At 44.4% G+C, this 26,168-nt stretch overlaps 1 protein-coding gene across 8 annotated transcripts in view; it reads left to right on the forward strand.

Annotated features, from left to right (window-relative positions):
* WDR37 (WD repeat domain 37) overlaps positions 1-26,168 on the forward strand; it is a 2,160,746-nt gene that overhangs the window by 1,962,399 nt on the left and 172,179 nt on the right. For all 8 annotated transcript variants that reach the window (XM_069648008.1, XM_069648012.1, XM_069648013.1 and 5 more), the window contains one exon: positions 8,937-9,051. In XM_069648008.1, the coding sequence (XP_069504109.1) occupies positions 8,937-9,051 (115 nt within the window). The remainder of the gene's footprint in view (positions 1-8,936; positions 9,052-26,168) is intronic.

Consider the following 26,168-nt stretch of genomic DNA (forward strand, 5'->3'; position numbering starts at 1 on the left):
TCTTTCTCATTGCATTTATGTAAAAAGTGCTATTCATATTTGCAATCCTCCAATCGCATTACATATCCTTGGTCTCATGCATTCTGTTACTCTAGCGGTCACTAGGAATTACTTTTTCAGTTACAATGACTGGTAACCGATTTGCTCCCCATTTGTGTTTACCAAAACACCCTTTCGCGTGAGTTTGAAATCCCAACCAAAATATATTTTGTTTATGCCACTCGGCATCAAGCGTGCTGAATTCTACATTGAGCCTATCATTCGCCCCGACAACTGAGTTTGAACCCATAGAAATACATGTGGATCTTTTCAAATTTGTTCGGAAATTAAAACTTAAAACATTTTTTGCGACTCAAGTTGAAAAAAGGAAAAAAACATCTGAAACCATAACTAGAAGTGATATAACCATAGAAGAACTAAGCGGTATTCACCTATTACGATCCCTACAAGAACCAGAAGACTATCCAATACACCAAACCATTCATGAGTTAGAAATACAGCCAACTCCTTTTTCCATGAAAGAATTGAAACCCAAATCCAGGTTCACACTCCAGCTATCACCAGATAACATGGTGGACGCATTTTACAGAGCCGTCACACAAGATTTATACTACTTAAGAAAAAGACCACATATAAAAAACAAGACTAATCTCAAAAATCTTACAGCAAATGAAATTCTTGCCATAAGAAAATTACAATCAAATCATCAATTGGTTATCAAGGAAGCGGATAAAGGTGGCAACATTATAATAATGAATATAGTGGATTACATAAAGATGGCTATGAACCACTTGGAAAATCCAGAATGTTATGAGAAATTAATAGGAAATCCAATACCGAAAATAACACAAGATTTGACAAGCCTTATTAATGCCTGGCACCAGCAAGGACTAATAACTGATGAAGAGCAGACACACCTACGGGTAAATAAACCTACAATTCCAACCATATACTTTCTTCCGAAAGTTCACAAGAAATATGACACTATCCCAGAAGGAAGGCCTATTGTAAGTGGCATAGGTTGGGCGAAAGAACCTATAGCGGAATATATTGACAATATAATAAGACCTGAAGTACCTAAAATACAGGCATATCTGAAAGACACAACAGATGCCATTAAAATTGTAGAAGAAATTCAGTGGCAAGATACATACTTATTAGCAACATGGGACGTCAAGGCTCTATATACATCTATTAAATACGAATTGGCCCTGGAGGCAATGGACTATACTTTCAAAAATAGATCTGCGTCATTTTTTAACTCTGCATGCATGCTTAAAGAAATGCTCATGACAACTTTAGAGAATAATGTTTTCATTTTCAATAATCAGTTTTTTCGACAAATACGTGGAGTCGCAATGGGCGTTAAATATGCCCCAGCCCTTGCCAACATTGTAATGGGAATGTTTGAAGACCTACACATATACCAAATACCTGAGTTCAAGAACAAAATAATCAAATGGCTAAGGTACATCGATGATGTACTAATTATTTGGAACGGTACACCGGAAGAACTGGAGTCTTTACTAAACCAAGCAAATAACAATGAATTTGGCCTAGAATTTATTGGGCAAAGCAGCAAAACGGAAATTAACTTTTTGGATCTAACCATCTTTGTATCCACAGGACAATTACACACAAAAACATTCAGAAAAGAGACGGAAGTCAATTCAACATTGTATGCGACTAGCTGCCACCATAAACCGGTCATCTACAACATTCCGAAAGGAGAGTTCATTAGAGCACGACGTAATTGCACAGAATTATCAGATTTTGAGAGTGAATGTCAACTGTTATCAGACAGATTTAAGGCCAGAGGATACTCACAAAAATCAATTGAAACTGCAAAAATGAAAGCCAAAAACATGACCAGACAATCAACATTATCTCAAAGCAGCAAAAGTACACAACCAGATGATACTATTCATTTTATTACGGCATATTGTGCAAACAACAAAGAAATTAAAAAAGTCCTAAAAAAGAACTGGTATCTATTAAAACTAGACCCACATATCGAGAAACACCTACAAGATTATCCAACAATAATTTATAGGAAAGCCAGAACTCTGAAAAACATGTTGAGTCCTTCTATGATGTCCGAAGAGGAGGAAGAATAAACAAGATCACAAACATGGTTACGACAACCACAGTCAGGTTTCAGGAAATGTGGCTTCTGTTCGATGTGCCACTATGCACTACAAGAAACAGTTACTTTTACGAACCAAGAAGGTGTCAAAACAAAGATTAGGGAACAAATTAATTGTAGATCCAAACATGTGGTCTACGCAGTGATATGTGTCTGTAATCTGCTCTACATTGGGAGCACCATTCGGGAGCTAAGAACCAGAATTAGAGAACATATTTCAGCCATAGGAAGTCAAGACAAAAACCTCCCGTTATCTGTTCATTGGCAAAACCAACACCAAATGCAAAATAAAAAAGACATTAGATTTATTGGACTGAAAAGAATCAAAATGGGCAAACGAGGAGGAAATCAAGAACTTTGCTTAAGGCAAGAAGAAGCCAGATTAATCTGTCATTTTCAAACATTGGAACATGGATTAAACTCAGACAATGAAATGATTCATTTTTTGTGATGCTGGAGAAGTAGCAGAGAAATAGCAGAAACAAAACCAAAAAAATGATAATATACAGGACTCTTGTTATGAATATTGCAAATGTTTTCATTAATTACAAAAATGTTTTTTTCCTGTTTTCTATTGTGTTCAATTATAATTTGTTGCATAGAAAAATATTATTGAATACTGCAATGTTAAAACATATGCTCCAGATATACACATGGGGAGATCCTATATATGGGCGAAACCGCTAATCAGATGAAAGTTAAACAGATGAGAGAGTCGAAATTAACATCAAACCACAGGTACCACAATGCACTATTCTGAAATTGTGAAAAGAATGTGAACTGTTAAATCATATGTTTTAGATATACACATGGGGAGATCCTATATGGGCGAAACCGCTAATCAGATGAAAGTTAAACAGATGAGAGAGGCGAAATTTACATCAAACCACAGGTACCACAATGCACCATTCTGAAATTGTGAAAAGAATGCTAATAAAATATAGTGAGAAAATAATAGTCAATGAAGAAAACTAAAGTTACCATAATGCACCATTCCCAACAGGAAACTGTCTTAGGTATACATAATATAAAGAGATTGCGGGGGGGGAGGAAAAAAATACTAATAAACATAGTGAAAAATTAGTTACTCCTTTAACTTTAATTTTTGTAAATTTGGACATAATAATAAGTAACAGATCAGCCGCGCAAGATAAACACGGAAGTTTAAATTCAAATCAATGTTACACTCAACACAAATGCAACAGATCATTTTAAACATCAAAAAGGAAAAAAGGACTTACGTACTAAAACTCAGCCCAAAGTATGGCCGCTGAATTTTGTAAATGAACAAAAGGAAAGAGGGACTAGCAATCTGTAACTCTTTATGAACAAGGATTTGCCAGAACCAAAACAGGACCCCCGATGCTTGAGGCATGAGCAAGAGAATTTTGTAGGTAAGCGCTTTTAAGGGGTGGAAAGACCACCGCCACAAGCATGCTCAATGTAGAATTCAGCACGCTTGATGCCGAGTGGCATAAACAAAATATATTTTGGTTGGGATTTCAAACTCACGCGAAAGGGTGTTTTGGTAAACGCAAATGGGGAGCAAATCGGTTACCAGTCATTGTAACTGAAAAAGTAATTCCTAGTGACCGCTAGAGTAACAGAATGCATGAGACCAAGGATATGTAATGCGATTGGAGGATTGCAAATATGAATAGCACTTTTTACATAAATGCAATGAGAAAGATGTTACTAGTCATGCTTACTAGAGTTTAAAATGTGTCTAAATATATGCCAGGGAATCATGTATAAAGAATCAATCCGATAGAAGGTTAAAAGGCTAATGTTAGCATAATAGAACAACCAAATTTGTTCTAGGTGGGATTTAACCCTGGAACTACCGTGATACACTTCAACTAAAAACTAATTCCCGGAAATAAGGAAAGGGAGATTCGCATTACATTCAATAAGGGTAAGAAAACAAATTTACATGCTTTTCTGACAGCCAAAAATTGTTAGGTCCATGCCATCCCATACTTACTTCTTTTTCAGATTGCACAAATTTAATTTTAAAAAACTAACATAGTCACTGTAATGGATTTATTTTTAACCATTTGAGGTAACTAAGAGGTGCTGCACTTTTAGGTGTTCATGCAATTTGAGAATGCTAAAAGGATATACTACACAGCCTAAGTCACTATTCTAACTACTAAATGTGTTACAAAATATGCTTAAATGCTATTTCATATGTTATATTTTGTGTTTTGTTTTATTACATGTTACGCTTGCATTCAGCCCGGATTTGAAAAAGGCACCAATGAAACGCCGAAACACGTGTCATCCATATGGGCAGAACATATATCAAATAAATTTTAAAAAATATACTTGAAGAAACTTGACTACGTACTTTTATTCATTTACATCAGAAATTTGGCGCAAAGAGGTGTAGGCACAAACAAACTACTGCTTACTTTACAAACGGAGCTGAGGGACTCTGTCTCCGTGTTGACCTACATCCTTGCGACACAAGAATAAAATAATAAAATAAGAAAACCATTGCCAACCTTAATAGCACTAACATACGGGTCGCGAGAGTACACCTTATGAGATCCCCACTCAAGAAGTTCCTCACTCAGTAGATACTTATTGGTCTCACAACAAAAAGCGAGAGCCATCTGTGCCGTGGAGATGGTTGAAAAAGGTGCTAAACCCGAACCCTCAAAATTAACAACGAAAAGGCTCAGCGACGCCAACCCCAATCCAGCGACCCAAATTTCTCCAAACGAACTACCCGAAGACGAGTACTATGTGCTCATGGAATACGAGGGGCCATGAGCATTTGACTAAACCGGACGCATTTGATCTGAGCGCTTTCGATATCTGTCTTCAGGAGACCTGGCTGATGGATAAACCAGTGCTCGATGGGTATGAAACGCACATCTCCCCAGCGGTCAAAGGTATCTTTGGCAGACCATCGTCGGGCCTATTAACCGCAATTAAAATTGGCTCAGGGATCTCCATCAAAAAGAAAGTGGCTGAAACCTACGGTATGTTAGTACTCCAAACAGAGTGGTATCACCTAGAGAACTCCGTGAGGGGCAAAGTGAAATCCAATCTAGCTATTATTAATGTCTACTGGAACCCGCAGAGAACAAGTAACACGGAATTTTGTGATGCCATCGCGGAAACCCTAGACAAACTTTCAATCGAAATGGCCACGGATTAGATCATAATTTGTGGAGATTTGAACGCTAAAGTTGACCAACCCTTCTCTACCACTCATCTTTACCCCTCCTCTGAGAGAGGTGCGTTGTGGTCCGATTTTATGGACAGTAGAAATTTCCATAACTGGCTCCAGCTTGAGGTCAATTTCCAGCGATTCGAACCTGGGAACGAGCCGAAACCTCAGCGACACTGGATCATATCTTCATCTCATACTCCCTTCTGCCCTTTGTAGATTTATTGAGGTTTACAGAACCAAAGCCAGCGATCACAACCTGCTGACAATGACTCTTGAGTTAGCATGTACCCCCAAAGAAACCTATACATTTGAGGTGGAACTATCACGGAAGTCTCCGCGAATTCAACTCTCAGCGACAAACATCAAGGAAATCACTAAAAAGTTTGATGAAGAAAACAGAAGTACTACGAATTTAGCAAACAGACCAAACTATATCCCATTTTTTCTGATGCATAGGAAACAACAAGGCAACTGTATTCCATCAAAAGGAAACGGCGTACACGAGTATGATATCCAACTGGTCATGAAACAAGAGAATTGCGCAAATTGAAGCGCTTAGCCAGAGCCTCTAACAACAATGATCAAAAAGACATCGCTAAAGTGGCAACAAAATCATATAGATCATGGCTGACACAACATAAAGCGACCATGTATCAAAATGACGCGGAGCAAATGCTCAAGACCTTAGCGTCAAAAAACCCAAGAGAATTCTGGACCTTAATTAAAAATAATAACAGCGTGACAAACAACCAACTGTCCAATGTTATACCGGAGCTGACCTGGATAACTTTCTTTACATCTCAATTTGCACCTCTACCGCAAGCCTCAAGTAATCACACATGTCGCACAGTGTCGACGTGGGTAGATCTGGCAGATCAAGAAGAGATCTTGGCGACGATATTGAAATTGAAAACGTCAAGGGCACCTGGACCCGATGGCCTAACCAACGTAGATTTAAAACAACATCCTGAGGAATGGTCTGCCATAATAACAAACATTTTCAAGCAATGTCAAGCCACTAAACAAATCCCTAAAACATGGACTGACGTGGTAATAGTGCCCATTTTCAAAAAGGGTAATAGAGATAATCCGGCAAATTACTGTCCTATAGCCCTTCATGATATCATGGGCAAGATCTTTGCAACTCTTCTTATAACAAGATTCCACAGATGGGCAAGATCTGCTCCCTGCTTGGACCAACTCCAAACGGGTTTTGTCAAGAATGCAAGCACCAGTATCAACATCATGATTCTTAACCTCATAAAATAAAACGTAAGCAATGGTGCACCAAAAGTATACATAGCATTCATAGACTTGATGCAAGCTTTTGATCAGATCAGCCGGCAAAAGCTGTGGGCCAAACTATCAAATTGGAACTGTCCTGCGGGAATCCTAGATCCGGTGATTGCACTACACACGGATACTAAACTCAGAGTCCGTCTAAATAGGCAAGGAATGCTATCGGATCAGTTCCCATCGGAATGCGTAGTGAAGCAGGGATGTCCGCTTTCACCAGCCCTGTTTATTGCATTCATGGGAGATTTCCAATATACCCAACCAGTGGTAAGAGCTTTTCCTCCCAAAGTGGGCAACACCTCAATATCTAGATTGTTCTATGCGGACGACCTGATCCTCATGGATCAGACCCAAATAGGCCTCCAGAGCCAATTAACCAACTTGGCCAAATACATAGATGAAAACGATCTGGAGATAAACACTACCAAATCTAAAATCTTGATTATGGGGATAAGTCGATCAACAAACAACGGACAGTGGTATTTGAACAACACGAAAGTCGAGACTGTCGCTAGTATAAAATACTTGGGAATAATGATCGACTCAAAAAGATCGGAAAAAGCAACCCATTTAGTACTGTGGGCTAAAATCAAAACTTTGACAACCCAAACTAAACTAGTAGACCGGAAATACGGGAAATTTTCCCTACTACCTGCAATCCAATTTTACAAACAAAAGGCGGTGCCATCGGTAACTTATGGAATGGACGCGGCCCTGAACATCCATGACACCATATGGTCGAAGCTGGAAGGTTACTTGTGGAAAGCCGTATTAGGCCTTCCCAAATTGTCATCAATATCGGCTATCTGACGTGAACTGGGCCTGCTATCGTTGAAAGCATCAGTCGAGCAAAGTCAGATGAGATTACTTTGGAAAATCATTCTACCCGATACTCTTCCAATTTACAAATTGATCCAGACAGAACTTAATCAAGGTCGCTGCAATGCACTGAACAAATGGGAACAAAAACTCATAAAAAAGCTGTCAGATTTGGCCTGCACTCCTGAGGACCTCATCTTAAATTCGAACAGAATAAAGACAAAAATAGCCCAAGAAGACTGGATCCAAACCGGCGAGACAACAATAGCAAATAAACTACTTGCTCATTTACCCCCTACAACAAACAAGTTAAATCGACCTCTGAATTATTGCATAAAATTCCCCAACAAAAAACTGCAGAAAACATTTATGAAAATAAGACTCAACCAAATGTTAACTCAAGAAATCATAACCATCCGAACTAAATCGGAATCAAGATCTTGTAGACCATGTTCTGAGACTGAAACGGTAGAAACCTTAAGACATTTAGGGCCTCATTACACGGACGGCGGTGGACCAAGGTGCTATTAGCACCTTGGTCCATGCCTGTAAAATACCGGCACCGCCTTGGAGGAAAGGGGAATTACCACCCTATTCCAAGGTTGGTGGGGCGGTAATTCCCCCTTCCCCCATTGCCCTTCCCCATTCCCATTTTTGCCCCATAGAGCATAATGGGAATGGGGAAGGTGCTAATTAGGGCACTGCAAATTGCGGTACCGTAATTAGCTCCCTGGTCCCTTTGCGGGTTGGTTTTTAACGCCTGCAAAAAGCAGGCGTTAAAGTCTCCAACCCGCAAAGGGACCTCGTAGTAAGGCGGTAAGGGCTAACGGTCACCGGTACCATTAACGGTGACCGTTAACCCTTACTGCCGTCCGTGTAATGAGGCCCTTACTCTTGAACTGTCCTAAAACCGCGTTTTTATGCGAGGCTTACCTGCTACCCTTGATGTATGACGCATCGCTTCGAGAGGAAGACACATGGTGGTGCCGCCTGGTTTCAGGTGGAAAAAAAAATGGTCAACGGCAGCAGTAAAGATCCTGGAAGCTGCACTTAGATTACCAATAGAAACTGCAAATCAAGCCAGTATCACTTAACGCAGTTCGACTCTTCTGTGTTGTGGCAAACAATGACTTTTGTTTTTCTTTACTGCAAATATCATTTGCTCTCCACTTCTGGTTTTGTTTTTGTTACCTCTTCCCTACTTTTACTACTGTCTTTTATGTGAAATAACTTCTTGTAAAAATCAAATTGACCTTTGATTATGAACAAGTAAATAAAAAAATACAAATAAATAAAAATAAATTAAAAAAAATCCTCCCTTTCTGTACAGTATTGCAATAGTTAGGCTTAAAATAGCCCAAACTAAAAATACCCAAACTCTTGGGTAATTTCCTTTGTGAGATACGTGTGCATTAGTTAATTTTATCATTGTATTGCACTGAAGGATTGTATTTCTTCATTTGTACAACATTTTCTTTTTCTCGTGTGCAGGATAAGTGTATCTGTTGGCCAAAGAATCATTGCTCTGCCACATGATAACCGGCAGGTTCGACTGTTCGACATGTCTGGAGTTCGTTTAGCACGACTTCCTCGCAGTAACAGACAGGTAATGCTTTCACCTATTGCTAACAAGGTTACTTATATAGTGTACACACTTGATAAATAAATGAAATGCTGTCAGGTCGTTTGTTTTCAAAATGTTGCACAACTCATTTTACAAATGTAGCGGTATGAAAGTTCAAGTAAGAGGATGTTAATTAATGCCCAATTCAGAATCCTTCCCCTTGTCTAAACATGAACATTGTTCATTGTTGCTAGAATCAAGTTAATTTCCACACGAGTCTGGCGACACAGCAGCACTATTTGGCTATTCCTTTTTTTCAACTGGGCAATAGGGAAATAGAATACTTGTACAGTCGTTTTCGGTGGCCATTGCCCACTTTCAAGCACTATACCTAGGTGCGTCGCTCTGGCCTTTAAACGTTTTCAATCAAAAGGGCTTGCTACTACATGTCCCCCATGTCGGACATATTAAAGTCATTACAGAGTCCAGGGCACCTCTGCAATCTAAAACGGGCAGCGCTGTTCTCCTGTGCTACACTGGGACCCGACCTGCTGTGACCCTCTGTCCTTGTGACCCTTTCTTCTCTGTTGCTCTTTGGGCACCATTGCCTGATAATCAATGGAATGAAAGCTTGTCATGGCACAGCTGCATGCTGGGAGGCATTGTGGTAGGCCATCATTTCAGATGTATTTTTCAGGTATTTTACGTGATTTGTGAACTTCACCTTTGCGTATAATAGCGTACTGGACTGCATCAAAGATGTGGTTGTAACCCCCTGGCTGAAAACAGCCAAGCTAAATCCCAGAGATGGTAATAACCTAAGACCCATTACAAATGTCCCATTCATTTCTGAAAATTGTTGACAAGCCTGCCGCCAGGCAGCTTCAAGAACACCTAGAATGCTCCCTCATCCTTCACTCTAGGCAAACTGGCATTTGGCCGACTCATGGCACAAAAAGTGCCTTGTTGGACCTCCAATCACAAATGTTAAACATCATGAACCAAAGCCAAAACGGGCTGTTAGTGTTATTAGACCTTTAAGTAGCATTTGACCTCCCCGACCATGAACGAATTTTAGTAACTACTGGAGGCTGCTCAAAAAAGATGGTGATCTGGATTCACACCTTCCTAAATAATAGGACATCTAGAGTGCAATTGGGCAGTGCAGTATCAGATTTGCACACACTGACTTGTGGAGCCGCACAAGGGGCATGCTTATCACCAGCTCTTTTTAATGTACACATTAAACCTCTCTGTGACATGCTCACCAGAGTGATGGTGCAATTCACTAATTACGCTGATGACACCCAGCTACCGATGGAGCTGAGTGGTGACTACTCCAAGGATTTGGATAGTTTAACTCTCATTTACGACTCCATCAGTCGCAGGATGACAGCAAAATTGTCATTCCTTACAATTCATTTACAAGTAAGATACAACTTTCAGAACATCACAGTTCATTTTCAACTCATGCAGCTTTCTGTAATGCCTTACATTTATTTGGAGAAACTCAATCTCTTGTTCGATTTGAGAGTATGATCTTCAAATATCTTTATTCAGATTTCTCCATTAAATCAAGACCAATAAATACACAATACCGTTATATAGCCATTTCAATGATCCCAACATCCCAGTTGACCCATTCTAAAATAGTATAAAACAACTCTCAAAAAGACCTCATGAACCAGAAAAAATTACTAATAACAATTTTTCATTAAAACAACCCTTACAATAAAAGCTTCACGGACATACTCACACAGGTACAAAATAAAATCCTTGTTATTACAGTTCATGATGTAAAATATAGCCTCTTGGTAGGTTCTAATCTCAGCCTTTAGAAAATGCGGCATGAACCACCTTACATTGAACATAATAGTTCCCACTGATTAATAGAAAATGGCCCAGCTCCTCCTCGGCCCCATTTCACAATTAAACTTCGCAGACATCACGCCCCTTTTCCAGGTCCTGCGGGCATTTAAAGGTACCACATTACATCTGATCATCATCATACATCTCTGGCATTTGTGTGATTTATTCTTACATACTTCCCCTCCGACCTCGAGGGACAGTCGGGTATCCTTGTACAGAGTAAGAGAAGGTAAAGTGCACACTTTAGCCCAATCTACTACTTTATCATTTTTTTAAGGAACTTTGGGTTGGTCACCCTGTTACCTGGGGGCAACCAGATGTGGACTCCTTGCTCACTGTGCTTAGAGAGGCACAGCTTCACCTCACTGATGAGGCCCAACAAGGCTGAAACGCGTGTATGGGGTTGCTGTTGGTACTCTTGTTCAGAGAGGAATTGCCATAGCATTTTGGTGCTGGACTGCCCATATGGGCGGGACAAAGACTGATAGGCAAATGGATATTTCCCATCTTTGAAAGGCACAGTGAGCAAAAAGCGTGTGCAGCAAACTCTCATCTCAGAACAGGTTATCATGCCATGTTCTTTCTGGAGAGGAGCGCCTGCTACCGTTTTTGAAATACTTCTTTATCAAGACAGATGGTTTGGTTCAACAGCGCCTTTTTTATTTTTAAAAATTCCTGTGCAGTCGGATCCTACACTTTTTTCCGTCCCCACTTATATAGAGGAGCACAACCCTCTTGGTACCAAAATTATTTCCTCCTAGCATCAGAGCAGGCCATTTCGCCCGTGCATTCGATATATATTAGAATTCTTCAAGCCCAACATATGTGCCTTTAATACGAAAGTTGGCATTCTAAGGTTTGCCAGGTTGGCTATCTTCGGCACCCCCAGTTACAACCTGATTGCCCTTTTGGGTGCACCCAGGGCAAGGCTGGTTCGTTTCTCAGGAAGTTTATTCTGAGCCAACCTCAGTTTATCGCACTTGGCAAACCCCTAAATCTCACTCCAATATATGAGCATTGGCCCAACTTTGGCTCTGTAGACTTCTAGGCATTTGGTTAGAATCTGTGACCCATATTTGTAGTAGAACTTCAACTAGCCAGCCAATTTCGTCTTCAGCTTTGCAGCTACTGAATACATTTGTGGGCCCAAATTTGATAGTAAATGTGACTCGTTTTGTCCAATGTTTCAATATTTATTATATAGTCTCATGTTTATTTAACGTGTAATTTGGTATGCATTCATGTTCTATATAAAGTGCAAATCTAGCTGGAGTGTGGCGAAGCGCTGTGCAAGTCAGATTAATGGAACACTTCGTACTGTTTCAGGTGTTGAAATACAACTCTGTAGAAAGCATTACCTGTTGGATGGGAGGAGATCAGGTCCGCTGTCTAAATTGCAAGCGAAATAGCCTTCCAAAGCTGGGCTGAAATCTGACTTCACTGAAGAAGAAATCCCTGCAGCTCGCACTCTTTCTGAAGGCAATGGGTCTTGCATAAAATCTTGCTCTTAATTGCAGAGCAGTTTGCCTCTGTGTCAGTATGACAACACACTTTTCATTAATTTCACTATGTACAAAAGATGCCTACTGATCAATTATCAAACATTGCATTATTAAGTCAGTTTCCCCTTGCCATTCCTTTTTGTTTTCTTCAATATATCCTTTGTATTGAATAGCAGTTAAGGAACAAATAAAAAGAAATAAAAACAAAAACATAGGGGAGACAAAACCGCACAGGGAACAATCACATTGCTAGCCAAGTGCATTAGACAATCCTGTTATTCATACATTGACAGATTTCTCGGATATTACATGTAGCAATCGAAGTGGTGAGGAATCTTAAGTCAATGGGCCTCATTACGAGTCAGCCGGTCCGGAAAGAAGGGTGGTGGTAAATCCGCCACCACCGTTATTTCCGGACCGGCTGATTCCGAGTCCTGCAGGCGAGAGGTGTCACTCCCGCCAGGTCTGACCTGGTGGGTTTAACACCACCCACCTGCAGGCGGACGTGGAAACACCGGTACCATTACAGCATGGTGCCGGTGTTTCCACTTCCCATTCCCATGGAGTCCTATTGGACTCCATGGGAATGGGGATCTACCGAATTCCACCTCCGGAATTGCCGGGTCACCAGGGTTGTAATGCCCTGGTGATTCCGGGAATCACGGAGGCGGAATGGTAATACGAGTCCGGCGGTAACCTGCCGGTTTTTCCGGCTCGGTTACCACGGGCTCGTAATGAGGCCCAATGTATTTTCTGGCATAACCCGGTGCACCAAGACACCCTCACACCCCCCTTAGTTTAGTACTTTGTGCACCACCTGTGAGTCAGCAGTTTGCACACCGTCCCTGGAAACTGTTCTCAAAGTCAAAAAAGGGGGACCAGATGCTGTAGAACTTTCCTTGGCTTCCCTGGTGCATTTCTGTGATTTTCTCCACTACCGCTGTATCCCATCTTTTCACCCACCACATGTTGGTCATGGGACCCTCATGGCTTTTCCAGAGGCGCGCTATGGTGATCTCTTCTGCCGTGAGGAGGTGTGTGATTAGTTCGCCCATAGGGCCTGTCAGGGGAATCGCCCTGTCTCCTCTGTCGCCCAGCAGTACTACCCCTGGATCGAAGTGGATTGTCATTCCAGTTATATGTTTGATCTGCGCTAGTACCTGTTAGGCAGAATTACATGCAGTACCCTTTGGGAACACTGCACACAATTAAGACTACAGGTGTAAGCACAATCGCCTCACCTTTGTTACAAGCCTGTACTACACAGCTATGTGGTAGCAGTGGCTGAGCAGCCAGACTTATCTCGAGGGATGTGAGCAGTACAAGATGTTACACAAAGGACTTGCAATCGTAGTAGTTCAAACAAACACTATTCAAGGTTTCTTGGTAAAAGAATATACATTTATTTACACAGTCAGTTGGAAAACATTACACTAGTTAGGAGCAGCTCAATATCTCACTACAATAGACTACAGTACACAACCAATACGTTTCTGAAGAAGTTAGGCTCCCCTGAAGTGGGAGCAAAATGGCACTTCAGTAACTTTCAAAAGGGGTAGAAAGACAAAGGTTAAAAGAATTAAAGCACAATTACTTTCATAGGCAGGGCAAATACTTTGTTTCACTGCTATGGGTAATTCAATACAATAGGCCTGGGCCAAAGTCAATGGTTCAGTGTCTATAGCAGAGTTCTGGTGGTAAACGGTTAAGTCTTTGCCAATGTTCTTAGAAGTAGTTTGCCATAAAAAGAGTTATATGTCGGATTAGGAGCGAACAAGACTCCAAAGTTGGGAATGTTTCACAAACGTTCACCGCGGCAGAAAGGATTTCCACACCGCGTTTGCACAGTACCTTAAGCATGAAGACAAGTTGTAGCTGAGGCAGTTGTTCCTGGAAGTTCCTGGCAGTTCCTGCAGATCTCGCTGTTCCTGAGCTTCAGTCGTGGGGACAAGGAGGATGCCGGGATGTTCCTGCACGGCCCACGGAAGAGGCCACAAGCTTGGCTAAAGTCGGTTTTAAGGTGCGAGTGCCTTAAAGTCCACAAACTGGTATCCTTCTCACTGGCTGTCCGGTTTTCAACAGCACTCAGATGCAAATCCGACCAGTAAGGAGACAGTGTCCAGGTTGCTTACGAGTTGGTTGTTCCCACCAGCTCCAGGGAAGAAGTCGTCCTTAAAGGGACTTCTCTGTCGATAGAGTTTCAGGCAACTCGGACCTGCAGCAGGGCTTCACCGGGCAAACCAACGGTCCAGGAGTTGCAGCAGTCGTCTTCCTTCAGCTCGTCTTCGGTTCTTTCGTTCCAGTGGTTGACTCTGCTTTCCAAGTCCCAGAGACCTGCTTTTAAACAGTTTTCTCCCATTCATTCCAGCCTAGCTGTCACTCACCCAGCAGAGTGGCTGTCCTTGCTGGACAGTCAACCAGCCAGTCATTCCAGAGTGCATTCAGGTCTCCTAGGAGACTAAGAATAGGGAGTTTCAGGCACCTCCGTCACATCCTGTCCATCCCAGACACTCATGCGCCAGAGGAGGGCTTCGGCACTGAAGTCCGCCAAAGGGCATCGGACAAAGGGACCAAACCTGGTTTGGTGCGCAGAGTTAAACACAAGAGGGACCTTTCCTAAAAGAAACGGCGAAAAAAGATGACTGCAGTCTGTTTTTACAGAGGGGTCATGGACGCCATATTGAAAAACATGGCTGACGTGATACCCTGTGCCACTGCACTGAAGGTGCTGTGTGACACACAAAAAAAGATGTCTATGGAGTTGTTTAAAACTCCAGATCCAAAGAACACAAAAGTAAAACACACATCAAAATACATGAAAGAGTGGGGAAAAAAGGCCCACACTCTTTCCAGGTAAAAAATAAAATCCTAGAAATCCAGCAAAGTTGCTGGGGGTCTCAAAAGGTAAGGGAAATTAGCACATGCTTGAGAACTCTCCCTAACAGTACCTCCTTCCAGAATCCAGCAGATTTCTCGCAGGACCACAGGAGGTGGAAAAGCGAGTCTGTGGTTGCGCATCCGTTCCAGCACAGTGGTGACAGCGAGGGATTACTCGTATTTTAATTTTTTACATTTGTATAGCGCACAAGCAGCCCTTGGGCATCGTGGTGCTGTAACTTGAGGGGAGGGGAGCTGAGCTTAGTTACAGGAGGATACATGTGGGTAATACATTTCAAAGATTAGCATTTATACAGTTATACAAATATTCAATATACATAGCGGTTTACATTTAAGTCAGTCAACAGGCAGGGAGGAATGTAGAGGTGGTTTAGGCGAAGAGCAAGGTTTTCAGCGCCTTTCGGAATGCCATATGTGATCCGTCGGCACATAATGGATGAGGGAGGGCATTCCATTCTAAGGAAGCTAGGTATGGGAAGCTCGCGCCACCTGATCTAACTCTTTTGACCCCGGGGCATGGTGAGAAAGTTAGAGTAGGGCGTTCTGATGGGTCTTATGCACGGTTTCAGGTGAGACGTACCATCTACAGCACACCTTCGCTGCCCCCTCCCTGTTTATGATGCACTTAGTGCTTCTAAATGGGCAAACCGAGATCCGGTTCCACTTCTCCACCCCTAGCTCTCTCCCTAAGTCGCTCTCCCAACTGGACACCAAGCTCTCTTTCTTAGAGGGGTCGATCTATCTAAGCTTGTAGAAGGTTGAGATCTCGCCCCAACGCGCTGCAGCAGTCCGAGTGTGTTGTAGTGCATTAAGCTCCCTCCCACCCTGCGCTCTCATTTTATGTTGTGACGTCCAGGATGGAGTTCCTGGTGGAGGCCAGCAGACCCACCCTGGAGGCCTTGCTCATCGGCCTGAGGTGGGGCAGAGCTGAAAGGATGGACTAGGGTCCATGATTCCTCAATATGTTTCCATCGTGGTGGATCATTTATCTGTTGCCATGCGGAGGAAAATGATAATCAAGCCACCAGGCAGTACCTAGAGATGTCTGGGATTCCAAGGCTGTCACTGCTCCCCCCACCCCCCCGCTTCCTCCCGAGCCAATAACCCTTTTGCCCAACCCGCAGCTTTTTCCTGCCACATACGAGCTTCATCCCACCCTTTGTCGTTTCCCCAGCTCCTTCTCAGGGATCGCGACGGGCAGTACCAGGCAGTGATAAAGAAGCCTCAGGACTAGATTCATAAAAAAATTAAAAAAACTCTTTTTATTGCCATTTTGTAATAAGAACACGCTGTCTGCTTAACAGTGTGACGGTTTCAGCAACTTTTGGCCCTTCCCCAAACAACACAATGTGGTATATCAATGCAGTACCCTTCTTCCTCTCATTTCTCCAAACTTGTGTCACTGAGTATGTGCTGACCACCCGTTGTGGCTGCAGCTGGTTGAACGTTGCCGGGGGCAAGTAGTGATGGTAGGGCATGTGGTGACCTTAGTTATTCTCCCCATCTTCTTGGCAGGCTCGTGTAATGAGGTATTGTGTGTAGGGACCCCAGATGTCTTTCGGTTTGGCCTGTGAGTGCACTAGCCTCCAATACTCTGTCTCCATTCCGCTGCAGTATAGGATGTCCGCCCTCCATTGCTTCATATTGCGGGCCTGTGTGCCCCCCCCACACCATCGCTACACGTCTTTTTGCTAGCATTAATAATAGCCCGCTAGTTTCCTAGTGTGTTTTGGGATGACTTCAGTATACCCCAGCAGTGCAGTCAGTAGTGTTTGTTCTACGTTCACCCCCACTATCGCGGTCAGTTCGTCGAAGACTAGAACTGCTTCACCCTTGGGCATCCCCATCCCATGTGTAGAAAATCCGCCGGGGGTGTTGCACATCATGGGCAATGTGCGGGGGTGTCCGGGAAGAACTTATGGATCATTGCTGGAATGTAGTAGCACTGATGTAGATATTTCAAATGGATGAGTTATGCCTGGTATTAAGAGCCACCCTCCTTGTCTACCTGCAACAGTATTCCCACTACATCTGTCAAACTGCTTCCCAGCGTCTGTTCCCATTTGGGTCGGGACAAGACGTCTCCCCTGGCTCTGAGGCCATGCATTTATTATACAGAGCATTCACCACTTTATTGTCTTCGTCTCTCGAAAGCATGTAGGCCAGTATGGGAGCCGTTACGGGTTCAGTAGGGAAACTGTGGAACATACGTCTCAGGGTGTCTCTTAATCAGAAATATAAGAACACTTCAAGCAGTGTTAGGTCCCCTTTGTTTTTCATATATTCTAACATCAGGAATTCCCCGTTCGGGAATGAATCCCCAAAACAAGATATGTTCAAACGCTTCATGAACTTGACGTAGCCTTTCTCACTTGTTAGTGGTACTCTAACTTATGGTCCCCCCTCCCTCTGTGCTCGATGCAGGCCCACGCTCTGCAGGTTAGTTCCATCATGTTTGGCGCTCTCAGGTTTCTATTGGTTGATGTCAGTACCATTGCTCTTAAGAGGTGTGGGGCCGCCAGTTCCCTCTCCACCTCTACGTGCCTTCTGTCGGCTGGGCCCTTGAACCAATATATTAGATATCCGGCTTGAGCTGCCTAATAGTACACTTCAAAGTCAAGTAGTTCTAGGCCCCCTTTTTCCAGAGGGGCCACTAGTTTCTCCCATGATGCACGCGCCTGCTTCCCAGCCCATATAAACCGTAGTATTTCGGATGACGTAGCTCACGAAAAAACTCCTTAGGGGGCAGAAGCAGTACATTGGGAAACACATATAGAAAGTGCTGGAGGAGTACCATTTCAACCAGTGATATCCTCCTGTATATATTGAGTGGCAGTTCCATCCATCTTTGTACTGACGGTTTAGTTTGATTAATATTCTGCCATAGTTTTGTTTGTATAGCTCCTTGAGGAATCGAGCTACATTTATATCCAGGTATCTGGTGTGGGAGTCGTGCCATTGAATTCCGAGGTTATCAGCGAACCGCTTGGCACCCGCTGTGAGAGCGAACAGTACAGATTTTGTGGTGTTAATCTTTAGCCCTGAGTATTCCCCATGACCGTCCCCAAGTTGTGTGCTGGATCTGTGATAGAAAGCACCACATCATCTGCATAAAGGGAAATAATCACCCTGTGTCTGCAACTGTATCCCTCTGTGCATATGATGATCTCTAATCCTCTATGCTCTGAGTCAACAGACCATTCCCCCGGATTTTAGCATTGGGCAATGTGTAAAGCAGCTGGATCATGGCAATATATCCCTCCCCCAGTCCCATTCTGTGGAGTACCATGCATAGGAAGGACCATTCCACTTAGTCGATCGCTTTCGTGGCATCTAGTAGTACCGCTACTACGGGCTCATCTTGTTGGACAGTTGCCATTTGCCCGAACATTCTTTGGAGGCCGTAGGAGGAGGACCTACCCGAAATGAACCCAGATTGGTCCGCCTTGATGCATCTGTGCATCAGCGGGGCCATACTAGACGCTAACATTTTGGCTAGCACCTTATCGTCCATATTTATAAGTGATATTAGGCGGGAAGAGGAGCTTTCGAATGGGGCTTTTTCTGGTTTCAATAGAACCAGCACCACCGCCTCCCGCAGATAGTCTGGCAGGCAGCCGGCCTCCAGACTTTGGCGATACATCTCCAATAAGTGAGGGGCTAAATTGACAGCAAAATATTTATAAACTTTGCTGTGTAGCCATCTGGGCCTCGGCGTTTCCAGATGGTAGTGACCTTATTGCTGATAGGACCTCTTCCAAGGACAGGGGACGGCCCAGCCATTTCCTCTCTTGCGCTGTGCACCAGTACAGTGCACCTGGTATTCCCCCACTTCTTGTTGCGTTACTCGCATTTGTGAGGAGTATAGATGACTGTGGAAGGCACAGAATTCTTGGACTATGTCGGTATCCGCAAATTTCACATCCCCTTGAACTTCTTTGATGGAAGAGACCCAACCCCTCTGCGTTTCTAGTTTGACATTTCTCGTCAGTACCCTGGCAGGACGTTGTCACTCCCCATATTGACATGCCACAGTCGTACCCTGTAAGAATTTCACTTTGAATGGATTGTGTGCTCCAATGTATTCCTCATCTTTGTATTGTCCAGCTTCGGCTGCTTCAGAAAATAATTCTCGGCATATAGTGCCCTGCATTGATGGCATTGAGTCGATGTCCCTCGTAGGCCTCTTTCGAGGGGTCATAGGATGTTATAAGTAGCACATACAGCGCCCGTTGGCCTCAGTTCAGTTTTTCTGCAAACGTGTTTCCTTCTTGAGAAACTTGGCACGCCTCGTACTTGTGAAAGTATTTTCTGTTGGTTTATCGACTGTCTTCATCTTCTACTCCGACGACACCTCGGTCCAGATTCAAGAAATGCCGGGACTGCAGCTCCAAGATGTCCATCACGGACCTGCATCATATCTGTCTGTGGTGCCTCGGCGAGGGCCACGACACAGATTCGTCCTCCAAGTATCAGTCCATGACAGGAAAGGCCTTGAGGGAGCAAAAGGGGAAGCTCGAGGTAGGCATGGTGTCCAAGCCCCATAAGTCCCGGCCTGCTGGGCCTTCGACCGATGAGTCAAGAGGCGACTCTCCTCAGAGGAAGAAGGCTAAGCGATCTAGGTCTACGAGTGGTTCCCACCACTCTTCGTCTTCATCGAAGCGTTCTAGGAGAAGGCGCCGCCGGTCGCGTTCCTCGTCTTGGTCAGGTGATACCCCCTAGTGGGCGATATGCCCGTCCAAAAAATCGCTGCCGGCAGAATGGGAAGCTTTCCGTGTGGAGATGCTTAAAATCTTTAATAAACGGGCCAAGCTCTGTTCGCGCCTTCTGTGGAAGCCGGCAGGGAGCGGTCTCGGCCGGATACTCATGCGTCCTCGAAGCCATGGTAAACGTGATCCTCATCAGGAGGCCTCTTTCCCCTTGAGCGGTCAAGGTCATCGACACCTTCGAAGCCCTCAAAGCCATCAGCGCCACGACTGACGATAGTGCCCGTCACGTCCTCCACCCTGGTCCGGCCTTCGATACCTTCGCTGCTGTTGATGTCGGCACTGTCGACGCCATTGGTGCCAATTTTACCGGCACAGCCCCCGGTGGCTGTTGACCCTCCAAAGAAGGCAGCTGCTAAGTCTAAGTCGACGCCTTTTTGAAGCCTCTGGGTGTTACCCCTGAGAAAAGCTATACCGCTCCACCGGATTTGATTTCTTAAAGTCCCTCACTTCCATTTTTGAGGAGGAGGGACGTTCAGATGAGGATGATGCACCTTTTGCTCTCCAGTTTTGGACTCCTATTGTGCCTGAATGCCTCATTTCTGAGGAGAGTCGGATGCAGGATCTCTGGAATACTTTGCATAATGCAAGTCCTGAACTGGAGTTCGGCAAGCCAGACCCAGGGGAGTACGCCGAATTCTCATACAGACAACTTATGTCTAGAGTTGTGGAATATTTGGGCTGGCCTAGACCTCCTGTGCATTATGATCAGGATGATCTAACAGACATTTTGGACAAGTGTCCACCTACAGATCCTGTGTTGCCTTTCCATGTGGCTTTGCAAAAAAGGGTGGCCAGGAATTGGGAAACCCTAGAGACTAATCCGGCGGTTAACAAGTCTCTTACAAGAAAATGCAGCCCCTCCAGTAGCGACCGCGGCTTCCTGTCAACTCACCCCGCTCCTGAGAGTCTGGTGGTCCAGGCAGCCATGGCTACCTTGAAGCAGGCCGCGTACCCTACCATCCCTCCTCGTAGGGACGTTAAGCGAATGTATGGATGGGCACGTAAGGTGTTTTCAGCAGGGAGTATGGCATTGAAGTCGGCCAACTCCACTTGTGCCTTGGAAAAATGTTCGTACACTCTGTGGGAGTGCATCTCTATGGCGGCGGAGCATATTCCCAAAGGGGAAGAAAGGGATGGCTTCCTGGCTATTGTTAAGGACAGCAAGGAAGCCATGTGGGAGTCCCTTCAGTCGGGGTTGTATTCTGCAGATAACATCAGCAGGTCCATGGCTACAAGCACCGTGATATGCAGGGTTGCGTGGTTGCGTAAGTCAGGTTTTGCACCTGATGTGCAGGCTAGGCTTCTCAACATGCCATTTGACGGGTCTCATCTTTTTTGGCAGCAAGGCTGACGAGATCCTGGAGAATATGAGAGGTGGGTTTACTCCTGGTTATCTTGTCTGATTCGGTATCAATAATCCTTCTAACACGGTAGTTAGTGCGATACAGGTTCGCTTTTATTGATGGTTTATGAAAGATTCCACTTGATACAATGATTAGTGTGTAGAACACTGTTATGGCATTTTATGCCTTGGTGCGGTCAGCCGACACGTGTTTCAACCCAAACGGGTCTTTCTCAAGGCTGAACAATATTCAAAAAGGTGCAAAGTGATATGTGGTAAAAGACATTTTGTGACCAGCATGTTTAATTAACAAACATTAAACGTGGTGGGTGATGTGTGGTGGTGGTGGGAAATTTAAAAACATTGCATAATTATACATTGCATTTACAAGTTGGATTATTAACACAGTAGACAGAAGAAAAAATGGGGGGAGAGAAAAGAGAGAGGTTAGCAAGAGCGGTGGGGAGGAGGATGGGCGGAAGGAGGATTGGAGAGATAAATGGTCTTCTTACCAAGTATGTCATGCTGCGGTCCCTGGGTGGGGTTCTTGTTTTATTGTGGGTGGCTGTCCTTATGGCAGTCTAGCTCCTATTGGGCTCTGAAAATAATTCATGAAATAGTCCGTGGTTACAACTGGTATATGATTATGATTTGTATAGTTCGAAGGGGGTGGGTTGTGCCCTTTCTTAGGTATGGCGAGTTTCAGCGAGGGTTGGATCGAGGTGGCATTGCTTACCATCGTCTGAGTAGTGTCTGTGATGCGTTGCTCCCTGCGGCTTCAGTGGTGAATGAATGCCGCCATGTTTAATATACTTGCGCATGCGCCTACCAGCCATGGTTGGACTGGCGGCGCATGCGTGAGCGTGTGGTGTCCCAGCGGGTGCTACTGCGCGTGCGCGAAGAATTAGTGTTCTTAGGAGGCAATTGCGCATGCACGGGTGCGAGTTAGCGATACTGAAGTGTGCACATTTTGATGTTTTTCTGAATGGGCCATGGCCCGGTGGAATGGGGCGGTATTGTTGGAACCTAGGAGGGCAATTCGAGGGGGATCAGAATGGAAGGGTGTATGTGGTGGTTTGCTAATTTCTGTTATGAGTGGATAGCTCATTTAAAGTGTGATTGGATAAGTCATTACGGATGGTCAGTCGTGGCTTGCCAAGAATTTGTCGATGTCTGAAACTGTTATTCGTGTTCGTCGGTCGGGCCAGGGTGTGATGCCCATTGAAGTATATCATGGTGGAGGCAGATTTGGTGGTTGAGAGGGTTTACAGAAAGACATTGAGGTCGTGATCTCTGTTAAGACCATTTTTAACACATCTAAAGTGACAGATAAGTCGCGCTTCTTCTTGTCTGAGTTTCTGGATTCTGTCTCCTCCTCTCGGGCCCAGCCTGACGATTTTCAGTCCGATGAACCTTATTTCACTTTTGTCGTTCATTTGGTGATACTTCTGCCAGTGGTTGGCCAGCGGTAGTTTAGGATCTTGCGAATGTATGCTGTTCATATGTTCCCTTATCCTAATGCGAGCTTCTCGGATGGTGCTGCCAATATATATCTTGTCACATACGCAAATCAAAGCATAGATCACATACTTACTTCTACAATTGATGTGCTCCGTGATTTTAAATATTGGGCAACCTGCGAATTTGGCACAGTTAGTTTGTGTCGCATATTTGCACATTGAGCAAGTTCCGCATTTAGTGAAGCCTATTGGTGTTTGCTTGCTGAGCCAGTCTTGTGCCATGATGTGTTTCTCCGCGAGAAAGGAAGGACTAAGTAGGTTCCTGAGAGTTGGTGCTCTTTTGAACGACATGCTTGGATATGTCTCAAGCTGAGGTTCGATATGTTCATCCATACGGAGTAGCTCCCAGTGTTTGGTCAAGATTTTTTGGAGGGCATGACTGTCTTGGTTGTATCTTGTGACAAATCTAATCTTGGGGTTGCATTCCTGTCTTCTGGGTTTAGGTGTTAACAGTGTAGATCTTGGAATGTGTATAGCTTGTTCTCTTGCCGGTGTCAGGCTTTGGGCGGAATAGCCTCGGCATCTAAATCTGCGATCCAATAGGTCGCATTCTTCTGTGAAGGATTTGTCTGTGTTGCAGTTCCTTCTCGCTCGGATGTATTCACCTTTTGGGATATTTCGTATAACACTGTTCCTGTGGCAACTTTGTGCATGAAGGGTTGAGTTCACTTCCGTTGGTTTACGAAATGTTCTGGTTGTAATTTTGTTGTCTTCAATCATAATCTTGAGATCCAAAAAGTCTATTTGTTCCGAGCTGATATGGCTAGTTAGTTCAATGCCATAGTTGTTAGTATTGAGGTAATCCATGTATTGGTTTAGTTCATCTTCTGTCCCTTTCCATATCAGGATGATATCATCTATGAAACGAGCCCAGTTGACAATTAGGCTGGTGTATTTGGTTTCCTTCATTGCATGCTCTTGTTCGTAGGTATGCATGAAGCAGTTGGCTAATGCTGGAGCATAGCTGGCTCCCATAGCGATCCCCTTGATTTGCTTGTAGTATTCACCGTTGAAAATAAATACGTTGTTGTTGAGTGAAAATTTCAGGAAGGATTTAGTCATTTCTACTTGATCGAGGTGTGACGCTGACTCGTATTTGAGGAGGTACCCCATACTCGATATTGCAAGTTCATGGTCTATTGATGTGTACAGGGCCTTGACATCTAAGGTGGCCATTAAGAAATTCGGTTCCCATTTGATTCTGGAAAGTATCTCCAAAGTATGCATGGTATCCCTGAGATAGGTAGGGATCTTGACGATGAGTGGCTGTATTACATTGTTGATGTATCTTGCTAGTGTTTCAGTAATACCGCCAATGCCACTCATAATTGGTCTTCCTTCTGGAATGGTGTCAAAGGTTTTGTGGATCTTCGGTAGGAAGTACAGCGTTGGCATAATTGGATGATCCGTTCTGAGATAGTCATATTCATCCTCTGTAATGAGACCTATCGCTTGGTATTTGTTTAGGAGTTCTCGGTGTTCCCTGAGAATCCTGGCTTGGGGATTGTTGTCCAGTTTCTCGTAGTTGCCCGGTATTTGGAGGTGGTTCCTGGAGAAGTTGCAGACCTCTAAGGCGGCGGCCAAGTCTATAGGCGCCGCTGTTCGACAACCTCAGCCTTTTTGTCTTAGTGGACAGCCTTGGAGGGGTAGATCTTTTCGCTACTACTCCTCATTTGGAAGAGCGAGAGGAATGGCCATTCAAAGGGGCCAATGTAAATGTCCTCTTGGGGGACATGGTAGAGGGGCCAAGCCAGCTCAAGCACCAGCCTATTTGCCATCGGCCTCTTCTACAGCAACTTCAAAACCGCTCCGAGGGCTTGAGTGACAGCTCACTGGGGGGGCAGTCTATCTCCGCATCTAGAAGAATGGTGGGACATTACTTCAGATGGTTGGGCTCTGGAGACAATAGCCCATGGTTACTGCCTTCCTTTTCTAAAACAGCCTCAGACCAATCCAACTGGCAAACACTCTTTGAGGATTCCGGATCCGCTCCTTGTGCAGGAAATCTTGACCCTGCTAGAGAAAGGTGCTATAGAACCAGTGCCTGTAGCAGAGAGGAACAAGGGTTGGTATTCCCCTTATTTTCTGATTCCCAAAAAGGATGGGGGACTGAGACCCATCTTAGACTTGAGATACTTGAACAAGTTCTTCAGGAAGGACCCATTCAAGATGGTCACTCTTTCTCAGAGCCTTCAGGCCCTCCAACTTCAGGATTGGTTGGTGTCATTGGATCTTCAGGATGCTTATTTTCATGTGCCAATCCATCTCCAGCAGAGGAAATACCTGAGGTTCGCAGTTGGCGGCTCCGTTTCGGGTCCTGCCACTCGGGTTGACCTCTGCACGGAGGGTCTTCACCAACTTGATGTTGGTGGTGGTATCGCATCTCAGGCAAGGGGGGATTCACATCTACCCTTAGCTGGACGACTGGCTGATCAGGGTGTGTTCTCCCGAACAAGCCTTGGATAATCTCAACGTTACCTGCCACTCCCTCCACAAACTGGGCTTCTCCCTCAATTTCATTAAGTCCCATATGACACCTTCCCAGCAGCTCAAGTACATCAGGGCTGTGTTACACACTTCCTTGGGAAAGTGTTCTCCACCCAAGGTGAGGGCTCAAGACATTCTCCAGATGGTGACAAAATTCCAGAGTGCTCAGTGTCTTCCGGCCTTCGAATTTTTGAGGTTGCTCGGCCTCCTGGCATCTTGCATTTTTCTGGTGCCAGAGGCCCGCCTGAGAATCAGATCCCCTCAGTGGACTCTCCGAACTCAATGGTCCCAGTTTTGCAGCAAGATGTCGGACCGCCTTCAGATTCCAGCCAGAGTCTCCCAGGATCTTCTGTGGTGGGCCTGCAGGGAAAATGTTCTAATGGGAGAGCCTTTTCGGCAACCATGGCTGGAGATCACTGTAGTGACAGATGCCTCACTCACGGGGTGGGGAGCTCACGCCAACGGTCGACTGTAAGCGGTTGTTGGTCTCCATCGGAGTCCAGGCTACACTTCAATCTTTTGGAGAGGAGAGCGATCAGACTTGTGCTGAAGGCTTTTCTGCCATCTGCACGTGGAAAGAATGTCCTGATAATGATAGACAACACAATGGCCATGCACAACACAGTGGCCATGCACTACCTCCACAGAGGCGGCGAAAGGTCACTACCACTGCGCAGGGAGGCAATGCAGCTCTGGTACTGGGCTATACAGGAAGGAATCTCCCTATCAGCAGTTCACCTGGCCGGGGAGGAGAACACAACGGCGGACGCCC

Source organism: Ambystoma mexicanum, chromosome 2q (genome assembly GCF_040938575.1).
Source record: "Ambystoma mexicanum isolate Mex_15411 chromosome 2q, UKY_AmexF1_1, whole genome shotgun sequence".
NCBI lineage: Eukaryota > Metazoa > Chordata > Amphibia > Caudata > Ambystomatidae > Ambystoma > Ambystoma mexicanum.